Source organism: Cetorhinus maximus, chromosome 28, assembly GCF_964194155.1.
Source record: "Cetorhinus maximus chromosome 28, sCetMax3.hap1.1, whole genome shotgun sequence".
Taxonomy (NCBI): Eukaryota; Metazoa; Chordata; class Chondrichthyes; order Lamniformes; family Cetorhinidae; genus Cetorhinus; species Cetorhinus maximus.
In genome coordinates, this window is record NC_135906.1 from 24,431,624 (window position 1) to 24,450,133 (window position 18,510).

At 43.9% G+C, this 18,510-nt stretch overlaps 1 protein-coding gene across 6 annotated transcripts in view; it reads left to right on the forward strand.

The window, feature by feature from the left end:
- Positions 1 to 18,510, forward strand: part of nfixb (nuclear factor I/Xb) — a 388,901-nt gene that overhangs the window by 49,159 nt on the left and 321,232 nt on the right. For 4 of the 6 annotated variants that reach the window (XM_078531446.1, XM_078531444.1, XM_078531449.1 and 1 more), the window contains one exon: positions 8,649 to 9,180. In XM_078531446.1, coding sequence (XP_078387572.1) covers positions 8,649 to 9,180 — 532 coding nt within the window. Of the gene's footprint in view, positions 1 to 7,928; positions 8,332 to 8,648; positions 9,181 to 18,510 lie in introns of those variants that run through there. The other 2 variants (XM_078531447.1, XM_078531450.1) reach the window with 2 other exon arrangements.

Genomic DNA, 18,510 nt, shown 5'->3' on the forward strand with positions numbered 1-18,510 from the left:
TGGTGTGTGTGTGGTGTGTGTGTGGAGTGTGTGTGGAGCGAGTGTGGTGTGTGTGTGGTGTGTGTGTGGTGTGTGTGTGGTGTGAGTGTGTGTGTGTGGTGTGAGAGGAGTGTGTGTGGTGTGAGTGTGGGTGTGTGTGGTGTGAGAGGAGTGTGTGTGGTGTGTGTGTGGTGTGTGTGTGGTGTGAGAGGAGTGTGTGTGGTGTGAGTGTGGTGTGAGTGTGGTGTGTGTGTGGTGTGTGTGTGGTGTGTGTGTGGTGTGAGAGGAGTGTGTGTGTGGGTGTGAGGGGAGTGTGTGTGGTGTGTGTGAGTGTGGGTGTGAGTGTGGTGTGAGAGGTGTGTGTGTGGTGTGAGTGTGGAGTGAGTGTGGGTGTGTGTGTGGTGAGTGTGGGTGTGAGAGGTGTGAGTGTGGGTGTGTGTGGTGTGAGTGTGGGTGTGAGAGGAGTGTGGTGTGAGTGTGGGAGTGTGTGTGGGTGTGAGTGTGGTGTGTGTGTGTGGGTGTGAGTGTGGGTGTGAGAGGAGTGAGTGAGGAGTGAGTGCGGAGTGTGTGTGGTTTGAGAGTGAGTGTGTGGTGTGTGTGTGGGTGTGAGAGGTGTGAGTGTGGGTATGAGTGTGAGTGTAGGTGTGAGAGGAGTGTGTATGTGGTGTGAGTGAGTGTGAGGAGTGTGTGTGTGGTTTGAGTGAGTGTGAGGAGTGTGTGTGTGGTGTGAGGAGTGTGTGTGTGAGTGTGGGTGTGAGTGTGGGTGTGAGAGGTGTGTGTGTGGGTGTGAGAGGTGAGAGGAGTGTGTATGTGGTGTGAGTGAGTGTGAGGAGTGTGTATGTGGTGTGAGTGAGTGTGTTTGGAGTGAGTGTGGTGTGAGAGGTGTGAGTGTGGGTGTGTGAGGAGTGTGAGAGTGGGTGTGTGAGTGTGGGTGTGAGTGTGGTGTGTGAGGAGTGTGTGTGTGGTGTGAGTGTGGTGTGTGTGAGAGTGTGGTGTGAGAGGTGTGTGTGTGTGTGAGAGTGGGAGTGTGTATGTGGTGTGTGGAGTGTGAGGGTGTGTTTGGAGTGAGTGATGGTGTGAGTTGAGTGTGTGAGGAGTGTGAGAGTGGGTGTGTGAGTGTGGTGTGTGAGGAGTGTGTGTGTGGTGTGAGTGTGGTGTGTGTGAGAGTGTGGTGTGAGAGGTGTGTGTGTGGTGTGAGAGTGGGAGTGTGTATGTGGTGTGTGGAGTGTGAGTGGGTGTGTTTGGAGTGAGTGTGGTGTGAGAGTGAGTGCGCTAGTGGCGGATGTTGTGGTTAATCTGACCGGCCGCTACCAGCGCCGTTAACCCTCTGAGCGCCAGATGGCTGCTCCATCTACTCACTCCTGGGATCTTGCTGTGCCTGTATGTTATTGCTGGACAAGTAATTGATTGCAAGGGCGGATTAGCCGGAGGCCTTTCCCAGGTAGAGCAGGCAGGTTTGTTATACATTGCAGTGAAATTACCTTTCGGGGGGACTATTCAATTGATGAGAATCAAATACCTAACGTTTTGGCAATTTTCGAAACGCTCCACATTGAATAGGTGGCAATGATTAATGGGCAGGTCTCAAAAACTTCATTTAAGTATCCCCCCCCTCTCTCTCTCGCAAAGGTGTGCTCATGTTCTACTTAAACAGGTTCCGTCCATAAATCCCCCTAAACTGAAACTTAAGGCAAAAAGCTGGGGGGGGGGAACATCACCAAACTTGGGCAAAGTGGGGGCGAAAGAGGAGAGCGGTGGTGCCAAGTTTGGGGAGGAGGGTGGTTTGAGAGGCTGTGGCACCGAGACAGAAGCAGGAGAGGCGATGGAACATTGAAAATCCCAGGGATTGCAACTGAAGACTCAGGTGCACATTTTAACGCGCTGTAGACATGACTTTGGTGCTCAGCTATTCTCACGGCGAGGACAGGAATCGAACTCGCCAGTGAATAATTCCCCGAGTCTTTTTCCACCCCTCCACCCCCTCCTTAAAAAACGAACAGGCGCCTGTTGCCAACCAGCTCCGGGTTAGTTCCAGAGCGAGGATTTGCAGGCAAATCAATCAAATATCAAACTTTGAATAGCAACTGCCCTGAATATCAGCCAAAACCAGACTGTTTGGGGGTGGGGGTGGGGGGTGGATGGGGGTCGAAGTGAAGTGAGGCTGGAGAGGGCAAAGGGGGGGAACGACCCCACTTTGAACGAGTTGCGAGTATAACTGCGCGCACAGGAGGCGAATCCTCCTGCAGAGAGGATCGTTCATAATATTTCACGTGAATTTGGGTTCCTTGGCTCACGACTGTGCATTAAGATTGTTTTTTGGGTGGAGAAAATGCCTGCACTTGGTCGGAGATTGTGCAGTGTGTGTGTGTGTGTATATATTTATGTATATATATATATTGTCAGGGTTGTGGTAAGTGCCTGGAGCTGTGAAGTTGCTGGGAAGGATAATGTTCAATGTAACCGCACACTGGGGGCTGCTTCTGAGAAGCATTCAGCTCGAAATGGAAATTGCTTTTCCTGAATTTGTGTCGGCGCTACCCCTTCCCCCCTTTCCCCACCCCCCCACCTCGGCTTTGCCTTAGAAACACCGAAGTTACAGCGTAGATTTTAACTCAACTTTGCCAACTTTAACCATTGCAACTCTGCGGTGGACGCTCGTAGACTTTAACTGTTCCATATCGTCAAGGGCGACTGTTGCAAACAGTAGCGTTCAGGCTACTTCCCCCCCCCCCCTCAACAAATACCAGTTATCACGTTGCACGGGAGTTCAGTTTAATTTTAAACACTGCCCCTGTACCCTGACCCGTCCCACACAGCTGAAGGGAGCAGGTTAACCCCCTCGGGTTTGTGCCCCTACACAAGCCATTCCGAATTTGCCTGCAGCGTCCAGGGGCAAGTATCCCCCCCACCCCCCCTCCCATACCCTCCAGATCCACTTTTTCACCCAGTTAAAAAAACATCCCACTCAAAACTCCCGGAGTTGAGGTCACACAAGGGGAGGGAGAAAAACAAAATTGCACAGAAGGCCTTAAAACTAAAATAATTTAAAAGTAAACCAGCATAAGAGAGAGAGAGAGAGGGGAAAAAGTTAATTCTGCATTGGTTGAAAAGTTACTTAAATAGTACATTGCACGCGAGAAAATGCCTCTGTAATAAATTATGAGATTTATTTTTTAGCTTCCCCCCCTCCCAAACCGCTTAAAAAAAAATGCTGCTAAGCAGATCGGGGCAGGACGATTGGAGTTGGCTGGATTTTGCCTGGGGAGGGTGGCGGGGAGTTATATTCATGTTTAAGATTGTGTATTTCTCAATGTATTTACACAGCGCTCAATGTGGGCTCCGGACTGGTGCATGCTTGGCTTGAACTCGCAGTGGGCGTCTTTGACAAGGAAGGAGCAGGAAAAGAAGGTGTTAGTTTGGATCATTCCAGGCAGATGAGAGAGGAGAGGGGAGGGGAGGGGGAAATCACCCAGTGAAGTGAGTGAAACAGGGGAGGGGAGGGAGGGGAGAAGTCTTCACACCTTGGGCAGAGGAAGACATCTCCAATTTACTGAGAGAGAGAGAAAGGGACAGAAGAAAGAGAATAAGTTGAAAAATAAACCCTCCCCTCAGAAAAAAACACACACACAATCTCACACATTTGTTTCAAGCAGCCTGGACAATTCTTATTAAGGCACACAAGCCAAAACCAGCGGAGTCTCTGCAATTCCTTACAGACATGAACTTAACCTTTCCCGACCAGCCAGAATTAAAATGAAACTTTTCCGCTTCCCAACATCCCCCCCTCCCTCCCCAACTCCTGTTGCACTTTGAGGTGTAACTCTACCCCAGGTAGACAACTTTACCATTCACAAGGTCTTCCCACACCCCCCCCACCAAAAAAAAAAGTGACAATGAATGAAGGCACATTTAAAAATAAAATTGAAATTAGACTTAGGTCTAAAGTTGGGACGATCAAACCTTCCTTAAGAGAGAAATTATTATATATTATATATAACGTTTAGTGATTGCATTTCAATTCCCACCTCTCAGTTGGTTTAGGAGTTTATTGCAGTTTTAATTCTATTGAAATAATATCTCCAAGCGCTTTAAATATAACACAGAAAATCCAAGTGACCGGGGCTCCCCCCTCTTTGTCAGTGTACCTGAGTTTCGCTTCTGAGCTTCCGGCTCTTGGTAATTTTAATTTTTTCTCTCTCTCTTGTTTGCACTGTGTGTGTGTGTGTGTGTGTGAGGGAGAGAGTCAGCGCCTCGCCCTTCGGGCTTTCGTCGATGGTACCGCTAAAGCCCTCATGAGTTCCAGCTCTTGGCTTTACGGTGTGGCTGCTCTGTAAACGGAAACAAACTATTTACTTGGCTTATATACAGTACGAGCTGAAGACACAGCTGCCGCATCCACACAAAGGAGCTCTTTCTAAACTCAAAATAATTCTCTCTAACTTCAGTTTAGAAGAGGAGGAGGAGGCATTGGGGTTGGGGTTGGGGCTGGGGAGGGGGGGGTTAAGAAATAAAGTGAGTTTTATCAGCCTTAAAACTCACTTTATTTCTTCAAAAAAAATGGAACATTTATATGTGTATCTGTGCTTCACGCTTTGAAAATGTTTAAGTAAAGGGGTGGGTAATAGACAGTTTTGTTGAGGGTTAATTAGGACGCATGTCTCGCACATTAATCTGTCCAATTCTGTTCAATTTCGGTACCATGTTTCTTGAGGGGGCTGTGTTCAAAAGATAAGCAAATGGCTCTTGTAAGCCCCCTTGACCAGTACAAGTTTTATAAAGCTGATTAACAAGGAGAGAAATATGTTCCCCCCCGCCCCCCCCATTACAATGGTGCCATACTTTTAGAGGACTTGGCTTATAAGTTCCCCGATGTAAGATATCATGGTATGGGGAGAAAGATTAGTTCATTTGAGTTTCTCCATTATCCCCTGACTTGAACACTTTCCCCTCTCCTCCCCCCCACCTATAAATATAAATATAGCCATTTCTTTCAGAGACTGTAAAAAAATACAATTGAGTTAAACCTTTAAAGACAGCAGTCCCCGAATTAAATGTCTTGGCAGTTTCCTTTGAATTTTTACTGTTGTTTGAATTAAGCCTCTTCAAAATGTTTCATTTCTGATATTTTTTTGCTACTGTCTATTGCAAGCTATTCTGAGACAAAGCAGGTTGCTAGATGGTAGAATATATGTGTACGAAATTGGTACAAACATTGGCAAGTGTGATGAATAATATTTTCACTTCGAGAATATATTTATACAAGTGCCTTGTATTATATATAAAATTTATATTCAGATATTTATAGACAATTAATGCATATCTATACACAATATATAATATACCTGGATATTGTGTGTGTATGTTTAAAAATATGCATCCAACAAGAGATGTGCATATATATTATTTATGTGTTTTATATATAAGGTGTTTATATATGATATCTACAAGATATTTCTAAACTATAAATATGATACTTTTACGTGAAAAATGTATTTGGAAAATTGATAATTTTTCAGGGTGACAGCGAGATTTTGTTTTAAGAAGGGAAACTTGTTTTTGATTAATTAATCTCAGTCGTTATTGTTTTTGCTCACAATCCTTTGTTATCAGACCCGACAGGGTATATGTGTAATGCGGTTTATTTGTTTTGAAGTTAATTTTGGGCTGCATTTTAAAAATAAATTATAACAGAAATCGATTTGTCAAAATAGAATGGAACAGTTTAAATTTTCAACTTATTGGATGGGCAGAAAAAATAGTTGGAAAATAAAACACACCTAAAAGGAATGCATTGGGGGGTAAATGAGCTGGTTTTACTAATTGGAGCCCCAGCATTGCAACACCTCTATGAGCAAGCTTAGCTTTGCACCAGTTGTAACCCGAGGTGTCTGAGTTGTGTAAAAATGTTGTGCAGCAAAAAGGGACTGTAGAAATATGGAAGTGGGAGGAGGAGAGGTTATGGGAATGGAATTGAGGGTAGAGCCCACTTGAGCCGATCTGTAAAGCTGCTTTTAAAAAGTAGTTGGAGCCAATGTCAAGTGGGCAATTGGTTTTAAAAATAAGTGCTTTGAATAGGAATGCACGGAGAGGGTGCAGGTATATTAGAGCGTGTTTTTTTTTTTCTTTGTGTTATGCATACCTCAGTCGCAGAACACTAAACAATTATTTTATATGTAAATGAGGCCTTGTGCCAACATAAATACAGTCAAGGCCACTCTGGGATTAAGTCCGATAAATTTAGCGCATTGCTTGCCACCCCCCCACACACACACACACACACACACACTCTGTCCGTGCACAGGTTTAACTCTGAAGCCTCGCGCACAGTTAACACGCGTAGGTTAATCGAGCTGCACATTGTGAGCAAGATTTAAAACAATGCAAGCTCTCAGCCGTTTACACCTGTCCTGCACTTGGGAAGAACAGAGAAACAGGGGAAGGGCTCAGTCTTGGGAGCTTCCACCAATTTTTTTTTCGTGTGTGTGTGTGTGTGTGTTTCATGGGATAAAGTGGTTTTCAAAGCCGGCACGGGTTCTGTGTGAGGTGCCGCATCCCTGAAATCGAACCCGGTTAAAAATGATAAAATACACACACACTCACGTACACACACACACAGACCTAAAACGTGTCTGCACTTTGGAAAATTTTATTTCCCTTGATGTTTCATTTTTGCCCTCGCACACAAAACAAAAATTCCCCGAGGGTAAGGGAAGAAAAGGATTCAGCGAAAATAAAAAAAAAAGCTGCGAGGATATTGATTTAAACGACGGAATTTCTTTCCAAATTGAAGTGTCTTTTCTTTTCCCTCCTCTACCCCCCTTTGCTCGAACTCCAACCGCCCTTGGCATAAGCTGCAACAAAGCAAAACTTTCATAGGTTAACTCGGAGAGAGAGAGAGAGAGAGAAAGAAAATAAAATTGCTAATGCTGGAAATATAAAGCAAGGTACCTGTAAAGGGAAAAGGCAAGTTCACATTGTGGGCGTAGTAGACTGTTTGTCAAAACCGGAGTTTTTTTTTTAAGTCAGCAATAGCCGGGTTGGTTGATAGGTTAACTTTTCTGTTAACTTTGTAGCGACAGTCTGTTAAAATGAAAATGTAACTGGTGTTGACCTACTTCCAGGCTGGACGATAAGGCTGGCATTGGGCCCTGAGAGTGTGGAGCGGGGCTTTGCGGAGAAACAAAAAAATCAGAAACAAAAATTTGAGTGATAGTTAGGAGTTTTCTCTCTGAGTGACAGCTCCTGAGAGAGGGAGCGAGCGATATTTTCGAACGTTTCTAGATTATGAAAGCCTCCAAATCCCTCATTTCATTTTGCACGTTTTGTTTTGCCAAGCCATTTTTATGAGCAAGTGTGATAAAAGGATGGGAAAGTATGTTAATCTCAGGAGCAACAGTAGCAGCAAATGGCAGCTAATGCCTGTATGTTGCAAAGCCAGGTCTGCGCTCGAAGGACTTGACAGTGACCATCTGATCTTTTTCTTGTTCTTTTTGTTAATTTGTTCTTCCCCTTCACCACCTCCCCTCCACCACCACCCCTGCCAAAAATCACCACCACCACCTATTCAGAAACAAGTTGCTTCATTCAGAGGAAGGGGGCATGTTTTTTTTTTAAAAAAAGGATGAAATTAAATTGTTCGTTAATCTGCTCTTTCATATTAAGGGGAACAGCTGGTTAAGGTCTAGTGGGACTGTGTGTGTTTTTAATGTTGTGTGATGCCCCCAACCTGCCATGCTACAGAGAGAGAGAGAGAGAGAGAAAAATGAAAAATTCATAAATGCTGGACTTTGCTTATTCATTGCATATGAAGCAGCCGATTTGGCAAATTACATTCTATCTCCGACTGCACAGTCCCTCTTTAGGAGCATCGATTGGCTGCCTGGTAGGCGTGACTTTGCCAAATAGGTGGGCCTTATGCTGGCAAAAGCTCAAGCAAATGGTTGGGGATTGTGTGGGGAAAGAGAGAGCGAGCGAGCGAGAGAGAGAGAGAGAGAAAGGGAGGGAGAGAGAGAGAGAGAGAGAGAGAGAGAAAGAAAGCTGCAGTCTTCTCTGCCAGCGGTCTCTCATACTCGCTCCAACACGGCAATCCGTCCCTCCATTGCTACCATCGCCTGTTCCAAATAGGCCAGAGGAGCCCTGCTATCAGATGAACTTTTTTTTTTTTGGCAAAGGCTGTATTTGCATGATTAAGTCCTTTTTTTTAAATATATAAAGCCGTTTGCTGGAAGTGTCACATTTTGTGCGTGTGTGTGTGTGTGTGTGTGTATATGTGAGGCAGAGCACCCATTCGCCCCGCATTGGGTACAGTCATTGAACGCAGAGCAGTACTCAGCGTAATGAGAGTTCGAAATGGTAACTATTTAAAAAATGCCTGCACAGACGCATTGGAACTGTATTTTACGACTATGTGTGTGTGTGTGTGTGTGTCTGTATGTGTGTGTCTGTGTGTGTGTGTGTGTGTCTGTGTGTCAGTGTGTGTGTGTCTGTCTGCGTGTGTTTGCGTGTGTTTTGCAACGCTACCGTGATTTTTTAAAATTTAAAAATTTATTTTTTAACTCATTTTTTCCAATTGTTTCGTAATGGTATTGATTCCCATTTCTCCTTTGTTTCCTTCTCTTCCCTCACACCCCCCCCACCGCCCACCCCCCCCCACTCTCTCCCGCCAACAGGATGAATTTCATCCCTTTATTGAAGCACTTCTCCCGCATGTCCGTGCTTTCTCCTACACATGGTTCAACCTGCAAGCTCGCAAGCGCAAGTACTTTAAGAAGCATGAGAAACGTATGTCCAAGGATGAAGAGAGGGTGGTCAAGGATGAGCTCCTTGGAGAGAAGCCTGAAATCAAACAGAAGTGGGCATCTCGGCTCTTGGCAAAACTGCGTAAAGATATCCGGCCTGAATTTCGGGAGGATTTCGTGCTGACCATCACCGGCAAGAAGGCTCCTTGCTGCGTCCTTTCTAACCCTGACCAGAAAGGCAAGATTCGGCGGATCGACTGCTTGAGGCAGGCAGACAAGGTCTGGAGGTTAGACCTGGTAATGGTCATATTGTTCAAAGGGACTCCCTTAGAAAGTACTGATGGTGAGCGCCTGGTCAAATCACCTCAGTGCAGTAACCAAGGCCTGTGCGTCCAGCCACACCACATTGGAGTTTCTGTAAAGGAACTTGACTTGTATTTGGCCTATTTTGTACACAACCCAGGTAAGTTGCCCATTTGCTTAATTGTTTACATCTCTTGCTCTGTCTCATGGGCCCTTGTTTGCATTCGATCGATTTGTAGAGTGGTAGCGCTGTGTTTGAACGGTTTCCACTTTAAATTTCCCTGCGTAGAGAGACAACATTCGAATAACTCAGGACTAGACGCACACGCAAAGAAAAGGAAATTCTCCGCCTTGTTAAAAAATTGCTTAAATTGAATCATGAAAGCCAAGAGAACAATATTAAAATGTCCTCTTTCGTCCTGGACATTGAGCATTGTATTTAACCCATTGTGTGGGTGCTTTGATCTATAAATCAAGGATAAAATTCCTATATTTGCTTTAAATAGGAATATTCTTCACATAACTTATCATTTTGGAAAAAAACTGCATTTGATAATAAAACAAATTTGTTTCAGATAAATATCATTCGGCACTGGGTCAATTACAAAAGAAACAATTTTTAAAAAACTTAACAAATGAAATTCAAATTGAATCCAAGAGGCATAAACCTTTACACTGAGTGCAGCAAACAGATGCCCTTTATTAAAAAAAAATTAAAATGTCACAGTAAAGCCAATGGGACGACTCAAAAACTATTCTTATTATTAAATTAAAATTTAGGCAGAAGAAGGCTCTTTAGGTTATTTTTTTTTGTCCCATTCCCAGAGTGGCAACTCTACCATCTTCCCTTTGTATCTGTAATGCCATCTGAACACACAGACTGGACCTGCCTTTTATTTCTTGTCACCCACCCCTCCCCCGCACCACCCCCCACACCGATCCTCCATCCCCGAATCTTACCACCCAATGCCTTCCTCCAGAGCTTGCCCAGTAATTCACTGGCCTGTCAGTTCTCAACCCTCAGCCTCTGCAGCTGGGGCCGAGAATGTGACTGACTGACCCAAGCTGATGCCTCCAAAATGTAGGCCTATTAAATCGAGCCAACTATCGCTTGCGACCCCCTTGGTGTGAGCTGAGGAGCCAAGCTCCCTGGGCGAATTATGGTGAGGAAGCAGGTATTCTGATATCTAGGCTCGGAGCCTAAAATGAAATCTCACACTCGCAAACAGAATTCAGATGTGAGTGTGGCACTAACGTGACCACCAGGCCACTGGGAGATACAAAGAGTGCCACGGTGAACGGAGATGAGTAGATGTTTGGTTTGCATCCCCTAACGATGAGGTGTGCATTGTCCAATTCTGTGCTGCGTCTCACCCCTAACGCGACATGAATTCTCACCGTCGTGTTCCCCGTCACTTGGTTGTGAGGGTGCATGTGCAAACGTACCCCCACTGGGCATGTTCCACAACTTGTAATGGGCTCTGGGAATTTAAAAGAAGCAGACGTATTTTTACACACACATTTGCATGTGGGAACGGAAAGAATAATTTGACAACTTAGCTGCCAAGCGACTGGCAAAATTCTGTATGTCCTTTAAAGAAATGTCAATTATGATCTCATTTTTAGCTATGCATTGTGACATCTCTTTTGAGATAAAGTGTGTTGGGCAGCTGTTTTAAAATTTGTAAAGTTCTGAATGTTATATAATTGGACATCGCATTGATTGGATCATGTCTTAAATTGGCGCAAGTATTTTTTTCGGAACAGAGAAGTTAGCTGCAGGTGGGCAGTGTTGGACGTTGTGGATGTGCATGAGAATTGAATGCAGATAGTTCAGATTTATTCTGAAACTCCCAAACCCTCATTGAGTAACCTTGGTAAGTAATCCTTGATTCTCCCTTTAAAGACCAGTGCCCTGTTAACTCATTCAAGCAATGGAAACAGGGTAAGCTATAACCGGGCTCGAACACAATCGCACTGTTGAAATGAGACGGTGCCAAGTCCTGCCTGGCAGTACAATGCGGGCACAGCTAAAACGCCACCTTCATTTTGAAAGGGAAAATTCTCGCACACTACCCGCTCCCCCCCCCCCGGCCCCTCAACCACCCCTTACCCTCCCCTCAGCCAAACGCTGATTTGTGCAGGTGGTAAATATTCGAAAAGCGTTAATATTGCTCACCAGGTTAACATGATAACTGGGGTTGTGTCCTCGGTAAGAATATGCCCCTGAACACCAGTCTTCGACTGTAAAGGTTAGTGTGAAAGAATCGTTCAGAGAGAAAGAAATGTTCCACATGTCTTGTATTTTTTGAAAAAAAAAAAGTTGTGGTGGAAGGTACAAGAAATGGTCTTTTTTCTCTGTGTCAATCTCCGCTTCATTGGCAATCGGTCAGGCCACAGATAGACTGCGACTCACAGTAGATGGAACCACGTCACCATTAGATAAAGAATGAAGACCAAAAATATAAGCCCCATTTTATTCGAGTGCACCTTGGCGTGATTGGGGAGACTGAGCTAACAAGTGTTTCATGCCCACTTGGTATCCTGTCCCATGGATATTACCTTGCTCAAAAAAAAAATGTTTAATAATTTGAGCTTGATGTTTTCCAATGCAGTATTCAAATCAATTAAAAAAAATAATACTTCACTTTAAATATCAATCCATTCAAGTTTTTAAAAGGATAACCAAATGATACTTGAAGTAATTATAACTCCTTATCACATGAAAAGGGCTCAGAATACTTCACACAATTACAAATTTTTTTGAGTGCATTAATTTCTCTGTGTATTCAGTGTAAATGTTATATATCTGAGTTTTATACAACCTGAATTATGAGTGCCTGTTGATATATAATGTCTAGGATGTTGAGCATACGTGTCTGCAAAGCACTTCGCTAGTTAGAGCTGACCCGCCATTTTCACTTCACTAAAGCTGTTACTAAAATGGCGTGACTGTGCATTATTCTCCAAATAGGACCGATATGGAGCAGCAGTAGCTCCATGAAGCTTGTGGCAACAGTTGAGGGGGGAAAAAAAAAGCAGGCACCAAGTGCAATTTTTCAGCTTTCTTTTAACTCTGTCCTGGTGACATTCAGGCCGCGCGCAGAATTTGTGACACCGGCCTGCTTCTCGCTGGAAGTTGGATTTGTTAGCGATGATTTTGTTTTCACTGCTGGGAGAGGGATGGAGTTCATGTCTGTGCACCATGCCAGTGGTGCTATTATAGTGTTTGCCCCTGCATGCTTCAGATTGATTTTCCCCCGTTACCTGTTTAGCCCCCCATCTCTCTTGACTCTCTTCATCTTTGGCAGTGGCCTGCACCAGTGGCCTTGGCCCTTTGGCTGGTTTTCCCAATTTGCCAGGGTAATAAACGGAATATTAACAAAGAGCTGGCTATTCAGCATTTTCCTCAATTTTGTCGTGGAGTTGGGTATGTAGAAGGCAGACGAACAATGAAACAATGATACATACCTTTTCCTATTGCGCACAAGAAACAAGAAAGAGATGCGGTGATAGAGCATTTCACATCTCTGAACTGTTTCAATGCGCTTTACATTACAGTAACTTACTTTAAGGGCAGTGACTGGGCAGAAAGAAGAACATATACCTTATATGCCCACGGGCAACAAAGGATGAAGGCTAAACAATTCAAAAATAAGGGGTATAATTGACAGACTGAAACACTGAAAGTGTTGATCAGCTTTCAACATGATAAAAAACCAACAACCTTAACAAGAGAGACTGAGGTGTTGAAGAGTTAATTAGAGAGATTTGGACGGTTAGACTCTATGGCTGTACGTAAAAATATTAAAATATGATATGATTTTTGATCTTTTTATTAGCAATAGTAGTTGAAGGCTATTGTTGGTTTGGTTCACTGTCTTGCATTCAACGATGAAACTGTGGAATGCCAAGATGGAGAATTGGCTACCTGGCCAATCCATCACCCGCACCTCCATCCACTCACTTTACCCCCCGCCCCCACAAAATAAAGGTTTCTGCAAAGAGAACAGCTTTTATTTTTCCTGAATAAGGCTTGAGTAAAACTGACCATTAATTATTGGAATGAATAATTGCAGTGGCCAAAGAAGGAATAAAGGAGGAATTGTGGGTTCGTCTCTGAGTTGTGTCCCCCTTATCCACGGATGACTTTTCTCGCCAGTGGACACTGGCTGTGCCGTTGCTTGCTCCCTGTATATTAACACCGTTCCCTGTACGCTGATACTTGAACCCGTGTTATAATGCCTCACAGCTCCGAAACCCTCCAGCCTGAGGGGCTCATTGGCAAAGGGGAGATTGCAACATCTGTTCACTGTCCTCAAAACTCAAAAATCTCATCATTAAATAAACTGAAAGCTAAAAGATTTTTTAAAATTTATTTAGAAATTTTATTTCCCACTCACATTTTGTACCCGGGTCCTGTTTTATATATATATATTACATATAATATATAAAACATTAATGTTATTTTATAATATATATATTATATATTTATATAATATATAAATTTATATCTTTCTATTGATAAATAAATGTTATATATATTTATAGCGTATTTAGCTTCCCCATTGAAGGATAGAAAATCCTTCAAGGTCTTGTCATCTGAAATAGTGTCAATGACTGGAACAATTTTTGCTTTGGATTTACTGACATGTTGTGAGAGATTTACTTGGCGCACTGGGTGTCGCTCAAGATGTCGGAGGGTCTCGGCACTGGGCCTCGATGCCACACCATCACACGAGGTGCTTTTGCAGTGAAGCTGTTGAGGGCAGGGAGGGTTCTGAGGAGAGTTTCAACAGGTTTGAAACCAGTCTGCGCTCATCGCTTGAGGGTTTGTGGCGTTAGTGTGATGCTGAGCCACGTAAAGCAGTACATGGCAGGTTCAATTCCCGAGGTAGATGGACTGAATCAGGGAGCAGTAGGGGGCATCACAGATCGCTTCAATGCCCCTAAGTTACACAAGGGGAAATTGAGCCCAATGATGCTCCAATGACCCCATTGCCACCTCTTGAAGAGGCGTGTAAGTAGACTCAACTGACATGCCTTGCAGGTGCAATTGCCCACCTTATGCCTACTCTCCAAACCCACAGGTTCTGAATGGATGTTCAAGCAAAATGCTCGTGGGTGGGTGATTTCCATGAAATTGTAGCCCAGGATGAGTAAATCCCTATGGCTTGAAATTGAGCAGGGATAGAGGTGACGGTGGGGGTCGGGTAAGGGGAATATTGTGGAATGGCAACCAAGTTCAGGACTAGGCCTGGCAAAGGACAGTCTCTTATTAACCCATTGAGGGTTAGCCATTGGTGCCCCATACTGAGAGGCCTCCGTGTTAGGAGGACTAAGGATACACGATACATACCCTCCGTGCCAACATTTGGATTGCTTAACTGAATTTACATTGTTTTCAGGGTGTAAATCAGCATCTATCATTGGGGATATGGACTGTCTTGGGACCTTCAAATTCCATTCCATAATGCTGGGCAACCTCTATGGTTTCCGTGACCCTGTTCGGTATTTCACAGGTTCTCTATTATTGATTCAGTCAAAGAGGATGCAGGTCTCATCCAAAATGCTGCCAGCTTAATTTAACTCCCTCCTGTGTTCATAAAGGAAGCACTTCCACCTACATAACACCTTATTCCCTAACAAAAACAGAGTTACCTGGAAAAACTCAGCAGGTCTGGCAGCATCGGTGGAGAAGAAAAGAGTCGACGTTTTGGGTCCACACGACCCTTCAACAGAACAGACCCTTATTCCCTAGCTTAATTGTCCTGAAGGACTTTGCACAATGGTGTTTATTTGCAGTGACCCTCGGTTTACGTAGGCAGATGTGCCAGTCAAACCTGTGTCAGCAACATTTGCTGAATAATAATCAAATGAGTGACAAGATTTTAAACAAAAACAAAAATACCTGGAAAAACTCAGCAGGTCTGGCAGCATCGGTGGAGAGGAGAACAGCTGACGTCTCGAGTCCTCAAGATTTTAGCCTTGTTTGTCGAAGGGGTGTTGGTCAAGACAGTGGGAGAACTGCACCTCTTTGAATAGGTCATCACTGAAGCCCACCTGAGCAGGCAGGCGAAACCTCAGTTGGACCTTCACATCCATAGTCCGGAACCTCCAACAATGCAGCACTCCCTCAGCTCTAGAACCTCAGCCTAGATTAGTGGGACTCTGACCCCCGACCTGCTGAGTCAGAGGCAAGGGTGCTAACCAATCGATCCAAGTCCAGTCTAAATAATAAATGAAACTGGACAGGGAAAGAAGCTCTGATCTTCGTCAATCAAGACTGGAGTTTATTCCAGAAAGAAAAAGGCAATCCAACCTAAGCATGCAGCAACATGGTCAGACCGAGGCATCTGTTGAACCCCCTGCTGGTTGTTCTACATTCCAGCTGGATATTATAGAAAGATTGCAAGCTATCCAAATTGGATAACTGATCAAAGGTTGCTGCAGCATTGATGTTCTGTCACTAGATGCCACTAGTAGTTTTGGCATTGCAAAGGACAGATGGAACACCATCCAGCCATCAATTGTTGTTCTCCCTTGTTACTGCTTGACACCAATGTAAGACTCTGAATAACATGCATCCTTCAGACAACACCATCAAAAACCGATCATCTGGTGATTCATTCCCTTGCCACTTTGCCCCAATTTGCTGCGACACTTGCCTATAATAGCAACAGTGAGTCCACTTCAAATAGGAAACTCTCAGCTGGGGAGCATTTCAAAAACCCTGAGGATCTGACAAAGTGCTGTTTAAATGGAGGTTCCTCGTTCTTGAGATCTAGATGAGGAGTTTGAATCCTTAGAAAATGGGGTTTTAGAGTCTAGATCTAAGAGCGAGAGATCACATGTTCACTGTTAGCTCTCAGAGTCTAAAGCAAGAGGTTCCTGTCCAACTTTCTAGGGGGGTGGGGTGGGGTCTGTAGCTATATTTTTATCTGTAGCATATTTTATAAAATGGCGCATAACACTGACTATAAGTGTATTAGGGATGTCAAGTGTCGCCATATCAGATGTCACATTCCATAGTATTGATGGTCAGTCCACTCTGGACAATATGTTGATCAACACATTAGACCAGGGGCGGCGAACCTTTTTCTTGTCATGGGCCATTCGGTCATGGACAAAATCAGCCATGGGCCCCCCCCACACACACACACACACAGCATGGTCCTTGATCCTGGGGTAGGCCCGCCGCTGGCCTTAGATGCGGTCTGGAAGAAGTTGAGCAACGGGGCTGGATCAGGTCCAAGGCTGTAGGTTCCCCGCCCCTGCCTTAGATCCTCCAGCAACAATTCACTTGGACCTTGAGCCTATGGATTGATCTAATACGAGTAGACTGCTCAAATTTAATGGCACACAGACAAAGTATTTGGATCAGCCAGTGTATTTTGGCACACACCTTTAAACCGGGGCTGGTCGGCACTATAATTGGGTTATCTCACTTGAACATACACTGGATAATTGCCTTCCTATTTCAGATACTTACCTTGACTCAGACTTTTGTTTATTTACAACATAATCACTTGTGCACAATGATATTATGAGCAACCTCCTTCCTCCAGTTTCTTCTCCTTCCCCTGTCCACCCCCTTCTCGCTTTAACAACCAGAATCTTTAGCTAAATACTTTATGAAAGCAGTTTCCCTTTTTTAAAAAAAAAACGCCCGGAAAATCTCAATGTTTTGAGAGTGCCAATAAGTTAAACGAGTGTAACAAAGGCAGGAAGCCTTGTAGGGTGATAGTACTCACAGCCTAACAGACTATCTTCATCAAATATAGATGTTATTGAAAATTAACCTCTCTTTCCTTTCAATCCTCTCCTTCCTTGTCAGGATTTGTGCTAAGTGGCTACTCCAATGGGATGGGAGAGGTCAGAACCTAGAATAGACTAAATCTCAGAATTTTATGAGCCTTTGAAGGGAAGTAGTGGGAAATTACACCCTCCAACACATATTCTTAGCTGAGCCTATAAAACCGATGAGTGCTGCTTTTGGCCGCATTGGGCGACTTATATTTTGAAAAAAAAACTAGTGCAGTAGCATGATTTTGGGACAAAAATTGAATTGCTTTGACTAAGAATGGTGGGTGAAGGGCTAAGGTTTAATGGACAACACTAGGACTGGAAAGAATGGGGGAAGACAACAGGATGAATCAACAGGAAGGCCCAGGGACCAACATCAACAGGTTTCACTGTCTGAAGAAGAAAAGTAAGACCTTGGTTTCTAAAGGAAAAATTAAAAGGTTGTAGAACTTTTGGCGATGCAAGGAGTTAAAATTGATTTTTCTTAGTCCTGAATCATAGCAATAGAATTCACCCCAGGGAGGGCACTGTTGGTAGAACACATTCTGGCATTGATGCCTTCATTGTAAGTCTTCAATCTTCTCTCACTCTTCAAACCCCAGGGAGGTCAATAGTGTGATAGGGTTTCAGCCACAGAAAACAAAATAGTGGCAGGACAGTGGGAGATTCTTGTCCGAGAATCTCATTAGTGTAGGAAAGGTCTCTTACTCCATGTTACCTTATGCTTGTAATACAGTATTTACTCAAGGTTATAGCCTGCGAATATTCTGGCAGATAATCGGATGGTGGATAATAGGAATGATGCAATATAATGTGATGCCACAGAAGCAACAACAACTTGCATTTATACAGTGCTCTTAATGTAGTAAAATGTCCCAAAACAGGAGCATTAATCAAGCAAAAGATGACATCAACCCACATAAGGAGATATTAGGACAAGAAAGTTGGTCAAAGACGTAAGTGTTAAGGAGTACAGTAAAGGAGGAGAAAGAGAGGCAGTGAGGTTTAGGGAGGGAATTCTAGTCCCCAGGCAGTTCGAGACTTTGTAGTTGTATGGGCAGGCTGGGTGGACTCTTTCTCAATAAATCATTGCCTGCATGTTCATAGGTGTGTGAATAATAGAGAACATTAAAGAATTGCATTTACATTGCAGTTTAGTCACATCTCAGAAGCATCTCAATATGCTTCATTCACAGTGAATTACGTTGAGGTGCAGTGACTGTGGTTATGTAGGCAGGCACGCCAGAAGGATCTCACAAAGAGTAACGAGAGAAGTAGCATCTCATCTGTTTCTGACGGCGTGGGTTGAGAGGGGAATGGCAAACAGTATTGGGAGAAATCCATGACCTTTTTCGGACCCTTGCTGCCCCCTGAATCATTGGAATCAACCGCTAGGACCTTGGCTTTAGTGTCTGATCTTTTCCTGAGTGTCAGGCCTTCTTAAGTGCCCAAGTCTCAGGGGTGGGATTTGAACCCCCAACCTTCCATTCTACATTATTCTCATCTTTGTACAAAGAACATTGAGTGACCAAATCAGGAAGGATGGACAGATTGCTTTTGGCTTGAGGGTGAGGAGGTATAATAAGTCTTCCCATCTGTCTCCAAAATAGTATCTTAGCTCTGCAACAAATAATGCTTTCAGCGTGGATCACTGAAGAACAAAAGGAAAAACATTGGCTAACTC